The 23,202-nt window shown below is 41.6% G+C and overlaps 1 protein-coding gene across 5 annotated transcripts in view; it reads left to right on the top strand.

Annotated features, from left to right (window-relative positions):
* The window catches only part of DIP2C (disco interacting protein 2 homolog C), a 312,481-nt gene that overhangs the window by 278,197 nt on the left and 11,082 nt on the right, over positions 1-23,202 (top strand). For 3 of the 5 annotated variants that reach the window (XM_063148077.1, XM_063148067.1, XM_063148094.1), the window contains 3 exons: positions 1,809-1,838; positions 3,534-3,595; positions 21,723-21,780. In XM_063148077.1, the coding sequence (XP_063004147.1) occupies positions 1,809-1,838; positions 3,534-3,595; positions 21,723-21,780 (150 nt within the window). The remainder of the gene's footprint in view (positions 1-1,808; positions 1,839-3,533; positions 3,596-21,722; positions 21,781-23,202) is intronic. The other 2 variants (XM_063148084.1, XM_063148103.1) reach the window with 1 other exon arrangement.

Genomic DNA, 23,202 nt, shown 5'->3' with positions numbered 1-23,202 from the left:
TGGCCTTTGGAAATTAGGTGTGCACTGAGTCCTGGCAGGTGGGCAGCCCTAGAGCTGACTTGTTGGGGTGGTACTGCAAGCACTGAGGTACTTCAGGCAGTACCACCAGCTGGGGTGATACTTCAAGCAGTACCTCTGGTGCTACAACAAGTACCACTTCAAGCAGTTTTGTCCTGCAGTGTTTTCCCAGAGAATAAAAGCCTGGCATATTTGCTGAGATTTGCTCAGACCAGGGATGGTTCACCAGTGGCAGCCTGTGCATGGGCAGAGATTTATTTAGTCCAAGAGATGTGACTTATGATATGCCCATTTTCAGACAGAAAATTCTTTATGTCCTATTTGGTTTTCTTGAGCACTACCAGGCATATCCTAAGTAAATATCAGATACTCCAGAAGTTGTGTTGTTTTTTCCCTGTTACCAGCATAACAGATGCTCTCTATCTCTGTCTCTCAAAATAAATGTGCACAGACAAATTGAGTCAGTCATTCTGGTCTTGGCTTAGACTCTGCTTCCTTTGAAATACTTTTCAGAGTATTTCTGCTGCAACTGGACAGAGAAGGATGTTTCTGATAATTCAGCTGCTGTTTCTCAAGCATAGTTAAAAGCCATATGAGATTCTGGTACTCTCAAAGTCCTTTCTGCACCTGCAGTATAGTCACAGGCAATGAATTATATAACTGCTGGATTTCAGTAATTCTCCTCCTTTCTTGCAGTTACACTGCAGTGTTCAGCCTGGATTATTAATAATACCATTTTGGGGCATCAGTGCAATAAGCAGATCCATCCTATTTTTGTTAAATGTTTCATCTTCCTTTGCATCCAAAATAGACCTGTCTCAAGGTGCTGCTGTGGCAGCTTCCTGCACTCTTTGACTCTGCTGGCATTGAGGAGTCTGGTGAGAGGAATGTGGGATGCCAGGGCTTTCAGAGCTGCTTGTTTTCACAAGTCCTGGGGCAAATCCCACAGCATCCATCTGGTGTTGGATACTCCATGTGATAGTAGTGCCTTGGGACTACTCACAACTGAGGATTTTCTGTCTCTTTGCTGAGTTATCAGTCATGGTGGACAGGTGATGGGTTTTATCAGCTTTAAATTTTACTGTTCTTTATATGTATTCCACTGTTCACCATAATAAATAGGAATGGAGACTTCTTGGGCTCTGAAGTTACTCCATTTATTTATGAACTTCCAGTAGTTAGATTATGCACCAAGCTTTGATTTTATTTCACTTTAGGATCAGGTTAATCTGTATGCAAGAAGGTGTAAGTATCTTTTTCTGTTGTATACTAATTTTTTTTTTTTCCAAAAAAGAGAGCTTACTTTTTATTTCCAGAGGACATCACTTACAAACTTCTGTTAATAGTAAAATGGCAGACCTGGAATTCACAATGGAATAAAGTGCATTAAAATAGGAGGGCCATAATGTCTAATGACTTCAAAACCAAAAACAGCAATAACAAAAAAAATCAGTATGCTAGACATGTGTTTTCCACTAACAACATTGTCTGTAGTGTCCTAAAACCATTTAAATCTGTTTGTCCAAGGTTAGCAGTCTACAGCTGTCTCTTCTGTTGCTCTACTAAAATGTTGACACCTCATTTTTTACTTTTTTTAACCTTTAATGGTATAATGGTTAATTTGTAAAATTCCTGTATTTGACATTGTTTTTCTTTTTATTTTACTCCCTGCTTTTTGCATTCTCCTCTTTTGTTTCTCCCACCCTTCATTCCCATTTTTTATTATTATTTTTGTCTTGTGTTACCTTCTTTCCTTCTCTCCCTCATCCCTGCTATTCCTGCTGCTATAGCCTCACAGGCTGGGGAAGCTGGCCGAGCAGGTAGGGGATTTTCATGTTCCCTCAATACCCACCTATCAGCTTCCAACAGTGGGACAGACTAGAAATTGAGTCTGGAGATTTGGGGATTTTCAGATCCTGCTCTAAAATTATAAATAAGTACAGTATAGCTTTATCTGGATCCAGGTTTCATCAAATATCAGATGTCCATTGTAACTATTTCATTCATGCTGAAAATAATAAATACCATAGTGATTGTCTTTGATTTTCAAACTTGACTGTCTCCATTACTTTATGAATACAAATCAGTTTTACTTTTATTTTTAAAAATAACCAATTTTTCCTTGGTTTTGTTTTTTTCTTTTAAACACTGCATATATTTCAAATAAGTTCTCCACTCAGCACTAGTCTGTTACACTGCTGAGTTTACCAGTAGACTGAAAATCGTGTTGTTAATAGCTAGAGAGGATCTTGTACCTTGTATTGTGTATAACAAGCTAAAGAGGCTAACATGCATGTGCAGCTCTATTACTCTGTTCTCCTCTGGTGGTGGGTGATGATCAGTACCTCCTCAGTAAGTATCAATTAGTAGTGGTAACACTTCTCCCCCATAAATACAAAAATTAGCTATTAGTGGGTCTGGGTTGCAACTTTTAGCACTCAAAAAATTGTGGAACAATCAGCCAGCATTGCAGAAATGTAAAATTTAGCCCTAGACATTCCTAATGTGAAGAATTATACTCTACAATGCATCCCAAATGGGACAGAAATCACTAGGAGTTCATGCTGCCTGCTGGTTTAAGTAGTAGACCTCTAAATAACTGCTAAAGGAGTTTGTGCATCTGGAGTTCACCAGGTTTAGGAGAATTCCTCTGCTGAAAAGAAAATTTCCAACGTGCCAGTGTTCCAGAATGAAGTTGTGCTTTTCATCTAGCTTTGTGTTTAGCAGTAGCACGAGGTCTGCAGCAGAGAAGAGAGCCCTAGCCTGGAGCATTGAGAATTCACTGATGTTCAGTGGTGATGAGCTTGAAGTTTTGGATGAGGGCAGATCATAGCAGGCTGCAAAACTGCAGAAAAGCTGTGGGTGGAAAGGCCCAAAGACTGCATCATCTCTGCATGAAAGGAAACTAAAATTAGTCTGCCTCTTTTCAAGTACCTAAATATTGTGACATAAAGCAAGGGTTTAAATTATGCAGTGGAAGACTGAAAAGGATCAGAATAATCGCTCAACAGACCTTCAGTCCAGATTGGTTCATGTCATGCGTGCTACCTTTCCTATCTTTAGCTTCAAGTATATTCTCTGTTGCATGTATAGAAGACTCAGTAAACCATGCTTCACACTCCTGACCATGTGCTTCTGCCATTAAACTGTGTCTCCTCAGCAATTTCCACCTTCCTTTATATGGCAAAATGTGTTTAACATTTTTTGTATGTATCCATGTGCTGATTACTTGGCCTTTTGTAGCAAATAAAACCTCTGTTGACATGTGTTGGTTAAGTAGTCTGACTGCTTGATGTTTTTCTGAACTCCAAGGTGACAAGTACCTGATGGTAGGTATTTTTCCAGTGCTTGTTCTGATTCTGTAAAGCTGAGCTTTGATTGATGAATACCTTAAATATAACTTGTCATTTGATTAGCATAATTAGCATTGAAATGAATGTTTGCTTATTTGGGGGGTAAAACTCTTTTCTCCTCCCAGCCCTCAGGTTCTGATTAGCTGATGTTGTTGTTTGCAGGGAACATCTGGACCAGATCCCACCACAGTGTATGTTGATATGAGGGCACTGAGGCATGACAGGTTGGAACCACCTTTTTCTTTTTCTCTAATACACACAATTAACAGAGTTTCTAGCAAGAAAGCTGCTTACAGCATACCCCATGGACCCTGGAAACCATTGCAATAATAAATTATTTGTGTTGCCTCCTACCAGCCAGCAGACACAGACATTTATATTGGTTAATTAATTTTACCTCTGGTAGAACTGAGACATCTAACATCACTACAGCAATGACTAACAAGACTCCTTGCCTTATTGCCACCAGGATTCCATGACACTTGTGTTCAGGTGGTGCAGCCCAGCCAGTCCCCACAAACTGGAGTCCTCTTGGGCCTTTTGGCTTCACAGAGTTTTCTCCTGCCTTGGCAGCTCTTTGCCTGTCAGGAGATCATTGTGGGTTTGCTGCAGTTCTTAATGCTGCAGGACTGTGAGGGGATGGATTATTTGCTTCAGCCACTGTGAGCAACCACATTCTGTAATTGGGTTTTTTTCAGTTCCATCTTGAGTGTTAGATATGTATACAAGGAGTGAGAAATTAAATTTATCACTTAGTGGTTGGAGGCAAGCTCGAGATCTCAGGTGTCATTTTAAAAAATACCCATGCACATATATTTAATTTTTCCAATACTCTGGTCATGAGTCTCTTTACAGAACTGTAACAAACCAAGAAGTTTTCTATGAACTCTGGAAAAGGTGAACATTTAATTAACAGTCCTGATTCCCTTAAAAAATCATTATCCAAATAGGGAGCTTCTTTGTTCTTTATCTTTCATCCTTCTCAAAAGCTTAACAGAGAATTTGCCCCCCACCTTTGGCTCTATCAAAGTGCAAAGGGCACTGGGGGCCCAAATTACCCACTGGACAGTTAGGTCAGATAGACATGTAGGGATTGTCTTGTTGCACATGGAGTTTGGCAGGTGGAAGAAAGGAGCTGCAAGATGTTTGACTCATGATTTCTTTATTCCTTTTGCACACAGTGATTCAGATAATAACACTTAGGTTTGATCTGTCCTTTGGGACACTACTGTCTGCATAACCCAGCCACAGAAATTCAGTGTTCCTGGCCCAGCAAGTGCAGTAGTGTAGAGACAGAGTCCACAGTCATAATCAACCCAGAAAAGAAAAAAGGCCTTTTCTAGAGAAAGAGAATGTAACATTCACAGTCAGTAAAAATTATAAATAATTAAAAAATATGTTTAGAGAGAAGAATTAAGATTTAAAAAATCTTAAGATTTTAATCTTATAAGAAAGAGAATGTAACATTCACAGTCAGTAAAATTATAAATAATTAAAAAATATGTTTAGAGAGAGGAATTAAGATTTACTCTTCATGAAAGTTGCATAAACCTGGGTATACTATTTCCCTGCTTTAGCATGTCATTGAGAAGTAAGCATCATTACCAAGATCAGGCTTTGCAGTGTGTTAATTTATATTTATATTTATAATTTATATTAGTGACTAGTTCTACAGAACATGAAAGATGGTCTTTAGAGCTGGTTCTCATAGCTGGTAATGTAGATTCTAATTTGATGGTTTAAAGTTGTGCCTCATTTACCCAGTCCTGCAGGATTTGGAATTAGATTAGTGGGTCATAAATTAAGGGAGAAAACAACTCTATTGGACATAGTCTCTTCACACTTGCTGTTTCTAACCATTTTAGTGGAACTGAATGTCCCTTTTACTTAGCAGTATCTGAAAGATCCCTGTAAAGATCTGTGAGACCACAGAGTAGCAACCCACAGAGTCTGTGCAGGCCAGCCAGTCCCTCAAAAATATGAACATTTTACACTGTGCACTTAATGCAAGAAAATGTTTTTCATAATTTGTATTTTAGAAGATATTTTTCAGAGTCTGAAACAGACTGAACATAAGGTTTTTTTCTTGGCATGCTAACACTCTCTAGTTGCTTCAAAAAACAGCTGTAGTTCATTTCTTTGAGATTATTCAAACCCTGTCCACATCCATAAAAATTAATAACCAGTTTCAATGCCACTATTTCAAGCTCATCTGGTAATTACAGGCTTGAGCATTTTACAGCTCATGAAAATGTCATTTTCTTGTGTGTGTTTAGGTCAAAATGCCTGTGCTAGGTACAATCAGTGTGGAGATCTAGGGGTGCTTGTTTGACCCAACTAGATGTTTCTTTCCTCCCCTTGTATTTGGGTGGTTTCCTTTTTAGGCCAGGGTGGAGCTTTTCAAACCCCTTTTTGTGTGTGTCCCTGTGTGGTTTTGAGCTAACAGCTTGGGTTTATCTGCTGGGACTCTGGCCATGGTCCTGGGCTCACCTGGAGGTTCAGGAACCTTGTGCCAAGGGGTGCAACCACGGGGTCAGTGCCTGGCATCAGTTCTGGCACTGGAGAAAGGTTTGGCTGCCTGGCTGAGAGCTTTTAGTGCAGCTCTGGGTGCTCCAGCTGCTCAAGTAGCATCTCACATGGAGTCCCATGGTGTTTGTGAGTCCCAAGGAGTGTCCCAGGCACCCTGAGCTGTCTCAAATGGCATTAAACACCTGGTTTTGGAATCTAAGCAGCACAAAAAGCAAGAAAAGCAAGAATATACAGCTCTGGCTTGCTGTTGGGTGGCAGGATATCATTGTACTCAAAATTTTACTGATTTTCTACAAATCAGGGTGTGCTCAGGATGGCCTGAGGAAACAGTGAGCAAAGACAGGCAAGTCCCACAGAGGCTTTTAATGAAACACAGAGGACTCCTGAGTTTTCTGCCAGGTGGGTGATGTGTCTCTGCAGTGCAGTTTGCAGGGACCACGGAGCTTAGCTCAGGTCCAAGGGACAGAGGAGGTGGATTCCTGCTTCCAGCAGGTGGATTAATGCTTCCAGCACAGCTCAGAGGTGGATTCCTGCTTCCAGCAGGTGGATTAATGCTTCCAGCACAGCTCAGAGGTGGATTCCTGCTTCCAGCAGGTGGATTAATGCTTCCAGCACAGCTCAGAGGTGGATTCCTGCTTCCAGCAGGTGGATTAAGGCTTCCAGCACAGCTCAGAGGTGGATTCCTGCTTCCAGCACAGCTCAGGGGCTCCTGGCTGCTGCCCCCTGTGCAGCTCTGTGTGCCCAGGGCATGCCCAGGGAGGGACAGGCTGCAGAGCTCTGGGCAGGAGCTCCTGCTGAGGTCTTTGCTGCATTTCTCTGCCTCTGGGAAAGCCATTTTATTCCTCCTCCCCCACAAAATACAGAAAATAAATTGAATAAATATATATATTCTTGTCCTGTTTCTAAAGGCCTCTTGTTAGACTGTTCCATCATATTTCTGACCAGTCATGCTCTCCTTAGAAAGCTTCTCAGGTGGTTAAGCACAAGGTGCCTAAATATGCTAAAAGCTGAGAAGTGCTTGGAAGATAAAAGAGGGAGCGAGTGAGAGAGAGAGAGCCTTTTCTCATAATGCCAAAACACCAGATACTTGAAAGATGGTGGCTTTTGCAACATTTGCATCCTTTTGTACCATAAAAATGTAAATTTGAAGCCCAAGCATCCCTTGTATCTGGATTGTTCTAAAACAATATGCACTTGTGCTTGTAAAATGTCCAGCAAAAAACACATTTCTGACATTAAAATAAAAATTTCACATCTTCTTCATCCTTAACAGCAGCTTAGTTTTTGGTAGAAAAGCTATTTATTGCCAAACAAGCCAATTCATCAAACTGAGAATAAACAAAATTAAATCTTTCTTTCCCATCAACAGGGCAAAAATATTTTCAAGTGTTCTGCAGCAAGTCAGAAATTCTAAAATGTTTCAGTATATTTGTAAACATCTTAAACTATACTTTTTAAGACTCATTCAAAGCTATTTTCAAATGTTACTGTTTTAATCTGATAATACATGTTTTGAAATTACCTTGAATTTGAAACTAGCAGGTGTGATTTAGAAATGAAATGACATTAAAAATGTTGACATATTTTTAGTTCTTTGAATTGTTTCTCAGATTTTTAACATAGGAATTTCTTTTCCTAGGTATCTGTACCTGTCATATTCTAAATATTTTATAGAGAATTTCCTCAGGAATTTCAAATAGTGAGCTGAAGGATCCATCTGGTGACAGCTGAGGGATATCATTGATCTTCTCCTAAAGTTGAAACTTCATGCAAATCCCGTAAAGATAAACATCCCTTTGCATCCTAATATTCTTTTCTAGATCAAAACTTTATCCATTTAAAAAAATATATTAAAACCTCTGTTCTGCCCAAAGCAGAGCAAGGGAAGATCTCCTTCGATATTGAAGTTTATTTTTAAAAGGATAAGAAAAGTAAAAGGAAACATATTCATTGCAATCTGCCCACCCCCAAAAGCAGATAAAAAGTCACCAGTCTTCTTGTTCAGGAGCAAATAGTGACAACTTAGGAGCTCTGGTGTAGTGGAGGCTTTGGACTCCCAGGGGGAGAGAGCCACCAATCAAGTCACAAATGTATTGATGAAAATCTAGATACCATTTGCATGCATTTCACATAGGAAGCTCCCCTTTATTTTGACTGCAAATTGTATTTAACTGTTTATTGAACTGCATTGACATTTTATATCAAACTGGGCAAGAATGAAGACTTTCAGCCAGTGCTGGTAAACAGAGTTTTCTGTTTTATTTGATGCCATCTCTGGTTTCACACATGCAGACATCCCTTCCCATCTTATCCTGTCTTCAAACTTCAGTATTCCCTTTGGTGAAATAATAGGTGCATGAAATGATCTTTCAAATTATTCAGTTTCATCTAGTTAAGTCTGTAGGGTAATAAAGATGGGAAAATTAATTTATTAATCTCTTTTGTGGTTTACTGGAGCTCCCTTTGAGCTACATGTAAGAGTGAGCTGCTGGGATAGAGAGACATGGTGAAACAGCTGACACCAAAGAGGGGCTCAAATCCAGGTGTGGGATATTGCAAACAGACCAGAAGCAAAAATGTGCATTAGGGTTCAAGTTTTTAATTTGTCAGTCTGGCTATTATTCAATTGAGGAATGAGATTCATTGTGATATCCACAGTCTTTCATTGAAATTCTCCCACTCCATCATTAGAACAATTATTTTATTCTGATTACCCTCTTTATTAAACAAGCAGTCTGTGGAGCTGTACAAAATAGGTGTCTTTTCCCATGTGGCCACTGATATCTTCTTGGACCAATGCAAATTAATGTAGCTCTTTAAAAAAATTACCTTGTATGTACTTAGTCTGTCATTAGCACACTCAATTTCTTAGAAGTCATTTGTGTGTTGTACTAAAAATAATAAGCAAATCTTACGTTTTGTTTTGGATTCCTAGAGCATTCAGAATTCTCTGAACTTCCTTCAGACTTGCTCAGACATTGTCTCCCTGGCAGAGGTGTTCTCAGACTGGCAGTTCTGAATCTCATTCCTCAAGAAAAGAAGGGAGCACTTGTAGCATTTCAAAGAAATGAGAAAACAGTTACTTAGGATTTATTCTTATAGATTGCTTATACACTGAGCCCAGTCTCAAATCCAGGCTCTGTCAAAAGAAATCAGTGAAGGCTTTGGCTTCATTTTAATATATTCCAGCACTTCAGACTTCATGCAGGAGCAGAAAAATAACCTTTTATTATGGCTGTCAATTGTTTATCCTTCTCTGCATTTTACTGAAACTTTCATGTTATGTATACATTGGGTAATACCAAACAGCAAAGCCACAGGAGATTTTTTCCCTTATTCTCAACCACTTCTCCATCCATCTACCTTGAAAAATACTTTTATTAAAGGGTTACAACACAAAATAACTCCTTAGCTGAGTTGTTAGTGAGCTGTAGCCCCAGCAGTGCTCTGTAGCACAGCCAGGGTGTGGAGGGGAACATTTTATATTCACACAGGAGGAGAATACACAGGGGGAGCTGTGTCAGAAGGAGACTTGCTAATAGCAAGTGACAGTGAAATAGTCACCTTTTGTGCAAATTTAATGGATTCATCCTATTTGAAAGCCATTGGGCAGTGGTAGCAGAAGAGAAGCTCTGAGGATTTCTCCCCTGGTGCTGGGGGGAGCAGGGCTGTTCCAGCTCCTGCAGTGGGTTACAGCACACAGAGCCCAGTCAAGGTTAGAGAAAACCAAAGTCCTCAGTGTTCACTGTGTGGGGTCCAGAGGGGTGGCTAAAATCCATCCCTGCCCTCTGTGACACCCAGCCAGTATTTCCCTTGCTGTGAGATTCTGGAGGCAGAGGCCATGGGTTGTTTTGGGGTGTAAAGCTCCATGTACCTGGTGAACTGTTCAAAACAGACCTCCCATGTCATTGTTGTCACAGTGCTTTAGACACAATAAGCTCATTTTGCCAATGGAATTGTCAAGTGCTACCTCCATTCCTGTCAACCTGAGCTTCAGAGATATTCTCATATGGGTGGCTCCAACTCCAAGTTCCACACATCACCCATAACTTTTTGTAATTTTGTGCTGCTTTAGCTCTTTGAATGTTTTACTGTTGTCACAGAAACAGTCTTTTCATGGAAGTGAAAAGATTTACACCCTATGGAGTTGGTAGAAGTAACTCAGCTGAGAGAAGGGCCTGAGGTCTTTAAAATAAAATCTGAGTTCCTCAAAGATTTACAAAAGGAAATGATGCTGTTTGGTTTTGAGGACTCTTTGTAGAACTGCCTGGCTTTTAGGCATTTTGCCTATTAGCTTTCAGAACGTTATTTGTGAGTATAAGCTCTTTGTCATGGTACTGGCAAAAGCCTCCTTCTTCTTCATATTTTTCCTCAGGAGAAGATACAGTCTTGGCCTTTTAGCAGTATTGTGCTTTCTTTCTGCCATGCAAACACTGCTGTCTCAAAAATCCCCCTGCTGTTGTTTCTGATCTATGGGAAACAAATCTCCCAGAAAGAAAAGTTCTTTTGGGCTGATAAGCATCATGTGAACACTCAGTGCTGGCTCAGAGAACTCTCAGGCTGTCTGGAGAGGAGCAAAGATTCTCTCTTGCTGTTCTGATTGCATCAGGAGAACTTGTTTAATCTCTGTACATGAATAGTCAGTGATTAGGAATAAAGCTGATGGCCTGGGAAACTGAAGAGGAGCAAATATTTTTGAAGAAATTGTACTGTTCACCCATGAGGATCCAGAGTTATAACCAAATTTGTAAATATACCTTTTAAAGGGCTTTGAAAGCTGCCTCATGTTTCCAGACATAGCACAACTTCTGGGCAGGGCAGAAGAAAGGGAGAAATGTCCAAGAACAAGGGGGGAGTGAGAGCCTTACAAAGTAATTTTTGTGCTTTCTAAGGCAAGATTACTTGTCACTGAAGTATTTCCTCCCTTGACACAAGCACATTTCTTCCTTGATAAAATCATCTTCAAGAGTAAAGCTTATCATGGTTTTGGTGGAACAGGACAATAAGAGTTGGCTCCAAATATGGTTTTTGAGAGCGGATGTGGTTTTGCATAATTAACTACAAATCAAGAAATTGCAGTTATATTTCCCTGGATGGCTTAGGGGAAAGAGAATACTGTCCTGTGTATCAAGTAAGACAAAGACAAAGGGAAAACAAAAAGCTGTAGCTGTCCAGGAAGGTGGGTATACTGCAGTTGTACAGTTATTGTGTTATTGTTTGCAAGCAGCATTTGCATGTCATTCTTCCACTGTGAGTAAAAGAACCAGATGGAAAATGGTTCCTTTTTTTTTTTTTACAAAGCAGTTTTGAGTGTAACAATAATTTTGCTGAAATTACAAAATCACAGTAAAATTCTTGGGAATTTCACTGCTTATTACATTTCCAACTTACTAAAATACACCAACATATTTATTCCTGAAGAGTGTCTGACACTGTTAAAAAAAATGATTTTCCATTTCCAAATGTACTGAGTTTCTTTGGTGTTACAGGTCCTTCTCTTTCAATTGTGCTTCTCATGGAAGCTGGAAATAGATAAAACAAGCTGGCTGCTCAGTTTTCTGAGGAAGACTTATTAAAATGTCTTCTTTTTTTGTTACCTAAAGGCCATAATTCTTATTTTCTCTCTCTCCAAACTTTGCCATGAGTCTAGCTGCACAGTTACAGGAATGTCTTAATAAAATGGAATTTTCATTCTTCCATTTTTTATGCAAGTAAGGTATTTGATTTTTACTGATACAGTATTCTGAAACAATTTGCTTTCCTTCATTTTGGTATATACTCTTAATGGAATGCTAAACACTGATTCTTCAAAAGTGCCAAGTGATCAGCATAGGGTACATTTGCTGTTTCAGCAGTGGAGGAAAATGTGCAGCTTTCCCACATTGCTGCCTTAGAGGGCATTTCACAAGGCGTCTGCTTTGGAAAGGGAAATAATGAATATATGTAAGATTTGGAACAAGGCTTTGTAGCTCCTGCAGCCCTAGCCACAGACTGTGCTGTGCTGTAAGAGATGGAGCTTCCTATGTGCTCTCCATCCCCCTTTCTGTTCCCCTCTTCTCTTGCCAGCCTTTGCAGCAGGACAGGGCCTTTGCCATGCCACACACTCAGTTTTTGTGACAAATAATTCAGCACAGGGTGCTGTGCTGCCAATTACATGAGAGAGCCCCAGGCACTCACTTGGCTCCTCTTGTCAGTGAAATCTCTGACTGAAGGAAAACTGAAGGAATGGTTGGGCTTGGGAAGGAGAGCTCTGAATAGTAAAAGTATTCTTTATTTGTATAAGGATACAACACTAATTTGGTTGGAGATGTGATACCCTTTTAAATGGCTCCTTTCAATGGATCTTAATATGTTCCTTCAAGCCCAACTTGTCCTTTTTAATATGGCATCTAATGGAAGTGTCTGTGAGCGGAGATGAACTTGTGTAAGCCAAGAGTCTCAAGAAGCTCAGCCCAGGTTCCCAGGGAGTCTCCTGTGGCAGGACAGTCCCTTTTCAGGGCCTGCAGGTGTACAAGGCTCTGCTGCTCATGGCATTGCTGACCTTTCCTTCTGAGTGCTCACCTGCATGAATCTATTGTCTCACTTGAGAAAATAGCTTCATGTGTTGGTGTTCCATGCACAGGAAATGTCCCTGGTTGTTGTTAAGGAGAACTTTGTGCAGATTCTTTCCCAAAAATGCAGGTTGAGTCAGCTAATGGTGGGAAATTTGGATGTTATAGCAAGAGAATGGGACAGCTTAAAGAAAATTACTCAATTTCATAAACTCCACCTTTGATTACATTGTGGGAATGTAGAGTTGAATATTTTATTAGCAATGTTAAAATAATTTCCATCATTTGTTAACAACAAATAAGCTAATTCCATTAGCTCAGGATGTTTTTAGATCCCAAGTTCATTATAATTAAATTTTTCCCTGTATGTGAAAGTCTCTTTAGAGATTAGGACTAGGAAGACAAAGGGTTACATAAAATAGAAAAAGCATATTGCATTAAAGAGAATTATCTGATCTCAGCTGTGATTATGAAAAAGCTGTAAAAACAATTAGTAATAAACACCATGTCCTGGGAGGTTTGTAATCTGAGTAAAAAGACAACAGCTGTGAGCTGTTTTGCAAAGCTGAACCTGAAGCACAGAGAAAGGTGATGCTGCACCTGATGGTGCTCGAGGTACAAGGTGGGAGACCAAATTCTCCAGAGTCCTGACCCACTGCATTCTCTTGAAAGAGTTGTATACTGTGCTTTAAACTGTGTCCAAGGTAATTTAAACAAATTTAATGTGTGACGGCAGCTAAACATTGTAAAGCTGAAAGCAAACATAACCTTTTTCACATATTCCCACAATCTTTTATGATAAAATTGCTGTTGCTTTTTTAATCTGTGAAGCTTTGAGTGTTCCCTTCCTGAACCAGAGTTCCTGCCCCATTTTGATTTGTTTGCAGCTTTCTGAACTGTCTTAAATCATTGTGTAACTTTTTCTGCTTCTTTGTCCAGCCATCTGAAGGATTGGAAACTCTTAGCTTTTGACCTCAGGGAGTTTGGCACATGAAGTGTAATTTAGGTCTATAGTGAAAGATTCCTTTGCATTAAAGGAAATGATTTAGTGCTAATTCTTGTTGATTATCAAATTAACAGGATTAAAATATGTCCTAAGCATACAGAAAGTTTAATGGTTCCTCATTCTGTTGGTTAAAGTTTGCCTAAGTCCCAAGGCCCGTTTTCAGTCTCAATTGTATTTATCCATTATTTGAATATATCATGGGATAGGAGAAAATCTGCTCTGGGGAAACCAGGATGATGCAGGGAAATGTCTTAATTATCTGCAGTTTCCTTTCAGCCTGTGTTCAGCTGTGCAATTTTCCTACTTTTCTGATTTGCTATTTGAACCTGCCTGTCATTTTGGAAGGCAGAGCTTATGTTCTTTGATCTATATTTCCATTTTTTTTGGGAGAATGACCCCATTGACTTGTTAATTCTGGAATCATTTACGTAGAAACATTTTATTACTTGAATAAAGAGAAAATGCACTGACGGTCCTGAGTGTCAAAGAGCCCTGACCCAGTCCAGACCCACGGTTACCTACAGAAAATAAGAAGAGGCTGCAGCAGCCCTGGGAAGTCAGTGTACTCTGGATGTAGCCTCATAAGAGGTCTCTGACATTAAATGACTTGCAATTTGGTTTTGGTTACAGTTTCTAATGAATTAGGTAGTTGCCCCCTTTTTTCACTGTAAAAGACCATTGTGTTGAATTCCTAAGAGTCAGTTTGGGCAGATCCTTTTCAGCTTAAGGAAGAAGAGTTTTCAAAGTGGTCAAAGTACATTAAGTTTTAAATTTTTGCTCATGATGTGGGTGAAATAATTTTCAGTTTGGAGAGTTAATTAATTTAATTTCAAAACAAAATGCGCTGAAATATTAACCATAAATAAGCTCTTTTTCTGACCTGCCACATTTTTTTAATTCCATTTACAACTTCTGTACATATTTAACTTCTTTGTTCCAGTTTAATACAGAAAAATTTTAAAAACATCACTATCTTGCAGGATAAGAAAATATCCACTTTCTCCCCACCAGCTTAACTTTTAATGTAAATGATGGTCAGTAGATAAACTTAAGAAACAGGGCTGGAATGAAACCAGAGACCATTGGCTGTTGCTTTCAGCCACAGAAAGTCTGTGGGCAAGGAGGGGGCTTGAATACATTGGGTTATGTGTTCATCACATCCTGTTTGGCTTCCTCTAGGCTTTGTTGCTGGAGGTTTTCAAGAGTGGCAGCATCCAAGAACAGATGCTGAAAGAAATCAGAGTGCAAAACAGCTGGTGTGAAAAAGACCAAAGAGTTGGGCTTCCAGGCTGGCATGGCTGTGGAGTGACAGGGTGTGAGAGCTGTGCCATGGTCTGAGCTGTGCCATGCTGTGAGAGCTGTGCCATGGTCTGAGCTGTGCCATGGTGTGAGAGCTGTGCCATGCTGTGAGAGCTGTGCCATGGTGTGAGAGCTGTGCCATGCTGTGAGAGCTGTGCCATGGTCTGAGCTGTGCCATGGTCTGAGCTGTGCCATGGTGTGAGAGCTGTGCCATGGGTGAGAGCTGTGCCATGGTGTGAGAGCTGTGCCATGGTGTGAGAGCTGTGCCATGGTCTGAGCTGTGGCATGGTGTGAGAGCTGTGCCATGGTGTGAGAGCTGTGCCATGGTCTGAGCTGTGCCATGGTGTGAGAGCTGTGCCATGGTGTGAGAGCTGTGCCATGGGTGAGAGCTGTGCCATGGTCTGAGCTGTGCCATGGTCTGAGCTGTGCCATGGTGTGAGAGCTGTGCCATGGTCTGAGAGCTGTGCCATGGTCTGAGCTGTGCCATGCTGTGAGAGCTGTGCCATGGTCTGAGCTGTGCCATGGTGTGAGAGCTGTGCCATGCTGTGAGAGCTGTGCCGTGGGTGAGAGCTGTGCCATGGTGTGAGAGCTGTGCCATGGTGTGAGAGCTGTGCCATGGTGTGAGAGCTGTGCCATGGTCTGACCTGTGCCATGGTGTGAGAGCTGTGACATGGTCTGAGCTGTGCCATGGTGTGAGAGCTGTGCCATGGTGTGAGAGCTGTGCCGTGGGTGAGAGCTGTGCCATGGTGTGAGAGCTGTGCCATGGTGTGAGCTGTGCCATGGTATGAGAGCTGTGCCATGGTCTGAGCTGTGCCATGGTCTGAGCTGTGCCATGGTGTGAGAGCTGTGCCATGCTGTGAGAGCTGTGCCATGCTGTGAGAGCTGTGCCATGGTGTGAGAGCTGTGCCATGGTCTGAGCTGTGCCATGGTATGAGAGCTGTGCCATGGGTGAGAGCTGTGCCATGGTGTGAGAGCTGTGCCATGGTCTGAGCTGTGCCATGGTGTGAGAGCTGTGCCATGGTGTGAGAGCTGTGCCATGGGTGAGAGCTGTGCCATGGGTGAGAGCTGTGCCATGCTGTGAGAGCTGTGACATGGGTGAGAGCTGTGCCATGGTGTGAGAGCTGTGCCATGGTCTGAGAGCTGTGCCATGGGTGAGAGCTGTGCCATGGTGTGAGAGCTGTGCCATGGTGTGAGAGCTGTGCCATGGGTGAGAGCTGTGCCATGGTGTGAGAGCTGTGCCATGGTGTGAGAGCTGTGCCATGGTCTGAGAGCTGTGCCATGGTGTGAGAGCTGTGCCATGGTGTGAGAGCTGTGCCATGGGTGAGAGCTGTGCCATGGTGTGAGAGCTGTGCCATGGGTGAGAGCTGTGCCATGGTATGAGAGCTGTGCCATGGTGTGAGAGCTGTGCCATGGGTGAGAGTTGTGCCATGGTCTGAGCTGTGCCATGGTATGAGAGCTGTGCCATGGGTGAGAGCTGTGCCATGGGTGAGAGCTGTGCCATGGGTGAGAGCTGTGCCATGGGTGAGAGCTGTGCCATGGTGTGAGAGCTGTGACATGGGTGAGAGCTGTGCCATGGTGTGAGAGCTGTGCCATGGTGTGAGAGCTGTGCCATGGTCTGAGAGCTGTGCCATGGTGTGAGAGCTGTGCCATGGTGTGAGAGCTGTGCCATGGTGTGAGAGCTGTGCCATGGGTGAGAGCTGTGCCATGGTGTGAGAGCTGTGCCATGGGTGAGAGCTGTGCCATGGTATGAGAGCTGTGCCATGGTGTGAGAGCTGTGCCATGGGTGAGAGCTGTGCCATGGGTGAGAGCTGTGCCATGGTGTGAGAGCTGTGCCATGGTGTGAGAGCTGTGCCATGGGTGAGAGCTGCTCCAGGCAGGAGGAGGGCTTGGTGCGAGAGGCAGGGAAATAAATCAGAGCTGCAGATGATGGGAGTGCCCAAGCCTGGCTGACAGAAGATGCTGGCACACAGGCAAGGAGGAAGAGGGCAATTACCATGGCACAGCTTGAGGGAATGGCTATAAAGAACAGACAAAAGTTCAAGACATGGGGTTTAGCCAAGTGGTAGGGTAAATGGCAATCTCTTCATAAGGCAATGTGTTGTATTGAAAGAGAATGGGGGCACTGGGGAAAAGTTCCTTTGAGTTGGATGTGGAGAGGTAGAAATAATAAGAGGAAGCTGAGACTGGTTCATGCCGAGCATCACAGAGTGAAAAAGGTTCCTGGATTTGAAATAAAATTCATCTGAGAAATAAGGCCTGAAAGGAAGTGGAAGAAGCCCCATCATTTGAAATACTCTAACAGAAGTAGGCAAAGCACTCAAAAGTGCACTGCAGGGAGCAGCCTTTTTTTGGCAGGCAGCAAGACTTTGATGACCTCATAGCTTCTTTCCATCTCTATTAAAATCACAGAATCCAAACTCTCTCTGCGCAGCAGCACAGCCAGCTCTGAAGGATTGCCCAGTTTTGGCACTGTAGTCCTGCTCTGTACCACTCTGCGTGTGCCAGCCCCTGCAGATTCCCAAGGCAAGAGTTAATAGCTCTGCTGACAAACTCTCTGATTAGTGAGGAGCACTAGCAAGCTGTGCAGTGTATTTTGGAGAGTTTTCATCACCAAGTGAACCAGATCTAAAATGGAGCATAAACAAAATTTTCAGTTTCAGAGAGACATTGTTGCTGCATTTTGATACCCCTTTGCTGCACAGTGCTGGCAGTGCCTGGTTAGTTATAGCTGGCCAGTTCCTGTTCTGAAGTCAGATTTCAGCCCTACTTTTCTATAGTAAGTGTTTGATTTAAAGAAGATGAAATATGTTCAAGATATTAAATTGTAACCAGAAAAGAAGTTGGCACATAATGGGGGTGTAGCTGCATTTCCCATTAATCCCAGGAATCAGACTTTGAAACAGTTTTCTCAACTCTACAGCTCCAGTGAGAGAATTTTTTAAGAAAATGTTCTTAGGAACCAGTGGAAAAAATGTATGAAAAATATACTCTTCTATGCTGTTCTGTGTAAATATTACAGTTTCATTGCGTTTCATCCCTGGTTATAGCTTTGCAACAGTGAAGCAATTCTTAAACATCTTCTGTCCCCCCCTCCAATGTGATAATTTAGTGGGGGAGAGTCCCTGTGTCTGCCCCACATTGTGTGGCTCATTTCTGTTTTCCCCCTCATCTTGGCTGCAAACCACCAGAAGGTGCAGAAGCAGCTTTCACACCCAAGGGCAGCATGTTTTGTTTCCTCCTATCCACTTGATTTTCAGGCTCTTTGCCAGCCTGGCTCCAGTGCCATGTTCCCCTCTGCCCTTCCCAGCAGGACTGGGCAGCAGCAGAAAGCAGCAGGAAGGCTCTGGGCTCACTGTGTGAGAGATTGTTTGCATTCCCAACAAAGAGCTCTGGAGCCCTGCTGAGAAACAGGGCCTGCCCCTCCTGGAGCTGCACTGCCTGCGAGTGGGTTGGGATTATTTGGGAATTTGGAGAGGGATTGCTGCCATTGTCCCAGGGAGGCTGCAGGGAGCTGTGTGCTTCTTTGCCAGCATCACCTGGGTAATTCAAGAGTGTTGTTTTTAGGAGTCTGATGGGCCCTGGGCTCTGCATTTTTATATTGCTATCAGAGCAGTCTTGATAGTGATGCTGTTTGCTCAAGAGGGAAGCACAGAAGTTTTTGATTGTGTCTGCATTTTTTCAGTGGAAAAAGGGAAATCTCTTGAGGAAGAGTGGGAACAATTGAATTATTTTATGCTGAGGCACAATAAAATGCATTTTAAAAATTATTGCCTAATGCCCATGATTTATTCACAGTATCTAGTCATAGTAGAGTTAATGAGACTGCTAAGCACTTAAAATTAGGAATGCACATGAGAGTTGCTAACATCAGAATCTCATGTTTTACTTATATTTTTTTGAAATATCTTTGTGGCAAAACATTTTTTATTATTTTTGGATTTGTTAGAGGTTTAACAGTGTGTTCCCCAATGAATTGTGAGCTTAGCAGAAACTTTTCAATAAGGGATGCAAGGTTTTGGGTGCTAAGAGGGCCCTCACAGAAAACCTCCAGGAAACGCTGTTTCTATGTTTAGTGCAGTGCCATGAAAACTCTGTAGGGATGTGAGGTGGGAAGCACAGAGTGGGAGAGGTTTAACAGAGCTGGAAAGTGAGAAATTGCACCTTCTGTGGATCACCATGTGCTAAAAAATCAGGCAAGGTTAAACTAAACAGGTGGAGAAGGGAACTAGAAGAATACTCCAGTGATAATAAGAACAAGATGGGAAGCACGGGTGCTGAAAGCAAAGAGGGGATTGTCTGATTTATCACTGTTGATTCTTTTCCAGTAGTCACACCACTGACCATCAAATCTGTTGCTTTATTATTTATGATTTTTCTTAGGCCTGTATTCCAGCAAAACTCATGGAGGCACATCTTAATGACAGGAGGGGAGCAAAGGCCACCAGTATCTCTGGGCAGCTGGACAGTTCTGACCTACACTTGTCCTGCCCTGGAGGGTTTTCCTACTGTTATCCAAATAGAATTCTCTTTAAACCTATCTTAAATTCCATAAAGTGCTTCCTGACCTTTGTCACTCTTAACAGTGCTTGTAGCTGAGGTTTTCTAAATTGTCTTTTTTTCAAGATTTTCTCAATTTCACAAATGTTTGTAAATAATAGGTAAAATAACTTTGTTAAAGGAGGTACCAAGTGGATGAGATGACGACTATTTCTTCCAGGAATAGCTGCCTGTCTGCAAATACCTACTGAAAGATTGGAGATGTCAGTTGTTTGGAAGAACTCAGTTAAAGACATTCTCTATTTCTAGATTGATACGGGTTTTACAGAACAAATATATATATACAAAGGCAGAAATATACAGGCATTAGTAGCAACTGCCTTTTGCAATATTTGATTTCATTTCAACATACATAGTGTTATTTTTAAAACCCTTGCTGAATACTCCTAAATATTTATGATTTGGCTGCCATTTGTGTGGTTGTGTGCCATTTGGTTGCCATTTGCTGCCACAAGTGTGGCTGATGTAGATGTACCCTTTATGGAGCAGCATTAATTTAGCCTTGCACACACATGCTAGAGAGGCTCCCATGGCCTGGCTTTCTGCTGCCCTGTGTCTGTGTCCCTGCATGGACAAATGGATGCTGTGGCTTTTGCCATCAATCCAGTGGTGGCTCTGCAGCTTTTCAGCTCAGCAGGAAATGTCAAAAACACAGACATGTGACACATGTAACACAACAGTGTAAACAAGGGCGGAATAACATCAATGTAACACACAGAGCAGGGAATTAGTGCTTTAGGCTTGGTCTGGGAGTTTTGTGGCAGTTGAACAAGCGTTGAAAAGTGATTCCTGTTACACACCTTGTAAGTCAGGCTGCAGTGCCCAACTGTGCCTGCTCCAAGCAGTGCCCCTTGTAGGGCACTTCACATCCTTTTCCTCTCAACACAACTTGGAAAAAGGTCTGAAATTCCTGAGTGTTTGGGTTGTATCTTCCTGTTAGTGAGAGGAGCTGCTCACACTGATGTGCAATATCTCAGGGCTTAGCCCTGCCCCATTCATCAAGGTTGAGAGACTTCCCAGAACTGCAGATAAAACACTATTCACTGTTCCTGCCTTGACCTCAGCAGTCTCACCTTTTATAGAAGACTCTTGGAGCAAAGAAATAGAGGAAAGAAAAAAAAGAGAGAGAAAGCTCTTTTTTCCATCTCCTTTCTGCTTAGGGTCTGAACCTGCCAAAGCTTTGTTCTCCAAAGGGACCTCTGGCTGAGGTCTCTCTGTGCCTCAGCCCTCCTTTCCCAAAGTGAGCACTGCCATGCTCTGGCTATAAAAAGACCTCAAAACAGTCAGAAAAAGATCTGTTGTGACTGCTCCTAATAGACTCAGCTTTATGCTCAGCCTAATGGGATCCAGGTCTCCACCCATCTGCTCCTGCCTGTTTTCGTGTCATCTGATGTTTCATCTTTACCTTTTACTTGGTTGGCTTTTAGGCATCTTGTATTGTGGGGTTTTGTCTTTCTGATGCACAGAGCTGGGGGGAGGAAAGAGATAAGAACAGCTCTTGAGACACAAGTCCAGATTTAGCTTGGTTAAGTGGATTATGGATATTGTTCAAAAGCGGGAACTTTAAGGTTTCCATGGTTGTTAGAACTTTTAAGTTACTTAGGATACAGGAATAACTAAATGTTACCAAATTTTCTTTGCCATGTACTGGCTGAGATCATCAGCTGTTTTAGAACTTGGGAGTCTCTTTCATTCTACCCTGCTGAGTACTTTTCTAAGGTTAAATGGGAAATTTCCTTCCAGACCATGACACCACTGAAGGAGAGATGACATTCCAGTTGATTTAGTGGGGAAATAACTTATCTAAAAAAGGAAGAGAGCACAAGAAAGTCACACTCTGAGAATGGATCTGATCTCAGCAGTAATAACATTTTTCATTAAATTATTTTTTTAAACATTAAAATGTTTATCAACCCCTGTCCATTGAAAATAATTAAAAGATTGCAAATGCAGATTTGGAGCTAAGGCCAGGTTATGAGTTATTTTGATATGATTTTGATTTTAGCTGTCAGCTACTTGTGGAATGTGGTTGCTCACTCAGCTCACATACTTTTGTGTCTATGCCCTGGCTTTTATGATGTTCTTGTGGGAAATCAATATTTTAGATCCCTCTTGTGCATGGAATTCCATTTACAAAAGTCTATCAAAAACAAATAGAAGGCACTAACTACATTTGAAGAATTTTTTATTTAAGAAAAAGTTCACACACATCTTTTTTTCATTATTTTCCTTCCTTAAATTTTGACTAATTTTACATATTGGGTCTGATTATGTTCCACATAACAGGATATAAGCTTCAACTCTTGCAAAAATAAATTAAACTCTGCAACCATTAACCATTCCTTTCAGAATTAAATGTTAATAAAAAGCAAATAAACACAACTGTGAATTATACATATTATTTTACAGAGTTCGTTTAGTCGAAAGAGGATCTCCACATAGTTTGCCTCTCATGGAGTCTGGAAAAGTAAGTACTTAAAGAAGATTTAAGTGTAACTTTCATGGTCATATTTTCAGCAAATATCCATTTCTGTTCATTTTTACATGAATGTAGGACTGTGGAAGGCACTATTAGCTGTGCAGATTGATGCCCTTCCTTTACTGTTGAGGTTACAGCATGATGGCAGTAACTGATGCATTACTGCTCTCTCAGAACCTGTGCCTTGCTCTTTAATGCAGAAATCAATTCCCTCTTTTATGCAAAAAGAAGGTTTTTCATTCCCTGTGTGTCATTCTTGAGGCAGCTGACAAATGGTGCAGGCAGTGCCATGGATGCAGAGCCCACTGTGGTGGGAGCTGGTCTGAGATGGCCAAAGCTGAGCTCACTGGTCACTGCAGAGGGACTGTCCCTGCTGGGACATCCTCTGGGGACAGGGGCAGGACAGAGGGGCAGCCTCTGGTGCTCTGGGTGCTCATCTGAAGCTTTCTGTGCACGGCTTTGCAGACATTCATGCTCAGAGGATGCTCCATTTTCTGTGCTAGGGCTCAGCATCCACCTCTGTAGTTGCTGAATGTCCATTGCATGAGGACTTTGGCAGATGTGAAAAATGCCAATCAATTGTTTTTAAAATTTTAGAAGTTTAATAGTAATAAAACAGTTATAAAAATGGTAATACAATTAGAGTAATAATAATTTGGGCAATTTGAATTAGGACAATATGAGACAACAGAGACAAAGAGTTATGGATGTCCGGGTACCTTTTTCTGGGCAGAACAAGCCCAAAAAAGGACACACATTAACAGAGGATTAACCCTTAAAAACAATAACCTGTTGCATATTCATGCACCTCATACATGATGCATAAATTCCAATCAAATACAGATTTTGTCTGGTCATCCTCAGCTTCTTCCTCTGAATCCTGACAGTGCCTTCGAGGCAGGAAGAAGTTTATTTCTCCTGATAATGGAGCAATAAATTCTCTTTCTCTGAAATATTCAGGTGCCCTGTGACTGCTATCTCACTGCAAGTCCTTTCTTTAAAAAAAGTATCCTACATAGCATAGTCTCTATTTTAACATTTTTTATAACCTAAAACTATATTTAACACACTACTTAAGAGAATTAATACAGCATAGCTTTCTAACACAACACATATGATGTTCATTTTAATATTTGCAAAAAGCCAATCATAAAATAGGCATTTCTCACAGCAGGTCATTATTCTGGGAGATTGCATGATGCCTCTGGCTTTCTCCTTGTTTTAGGCCGAAGGTTCATTGGGGTTTTTCCTATCCTGCTATGTATTCTCATAGAGACAGGGGCTATTTGGTCAGACTTTTGTTCTGCAGGTGAACATTTCATTTCTGAGGAGGTTATTTGATGGAACAGCAATCACAAAGAGAAGCAGTTTTGTCATATTTCCCAATTATCTCAGAATTTTTCATATCTG

The sequence above is a fragment of the Melospiza melodia genome, chromosome 1 (assembly GCF_035770615.1).
Source record: "Melospiza melodia melodia isolate bMelMel2 chromosome 1, bMelMel2.pri, whole genome shotgun sequence".
NCBI lineage: Eukaryota > Metazoa > Chordata > Aves > Passeriformes > Passerellidae > Melospiza > Melospiza melodia.
Note: the sequence above shows the minus strand (reverse complement) of the source record. Positions and strands in the feature narration are given on the sequence as shown.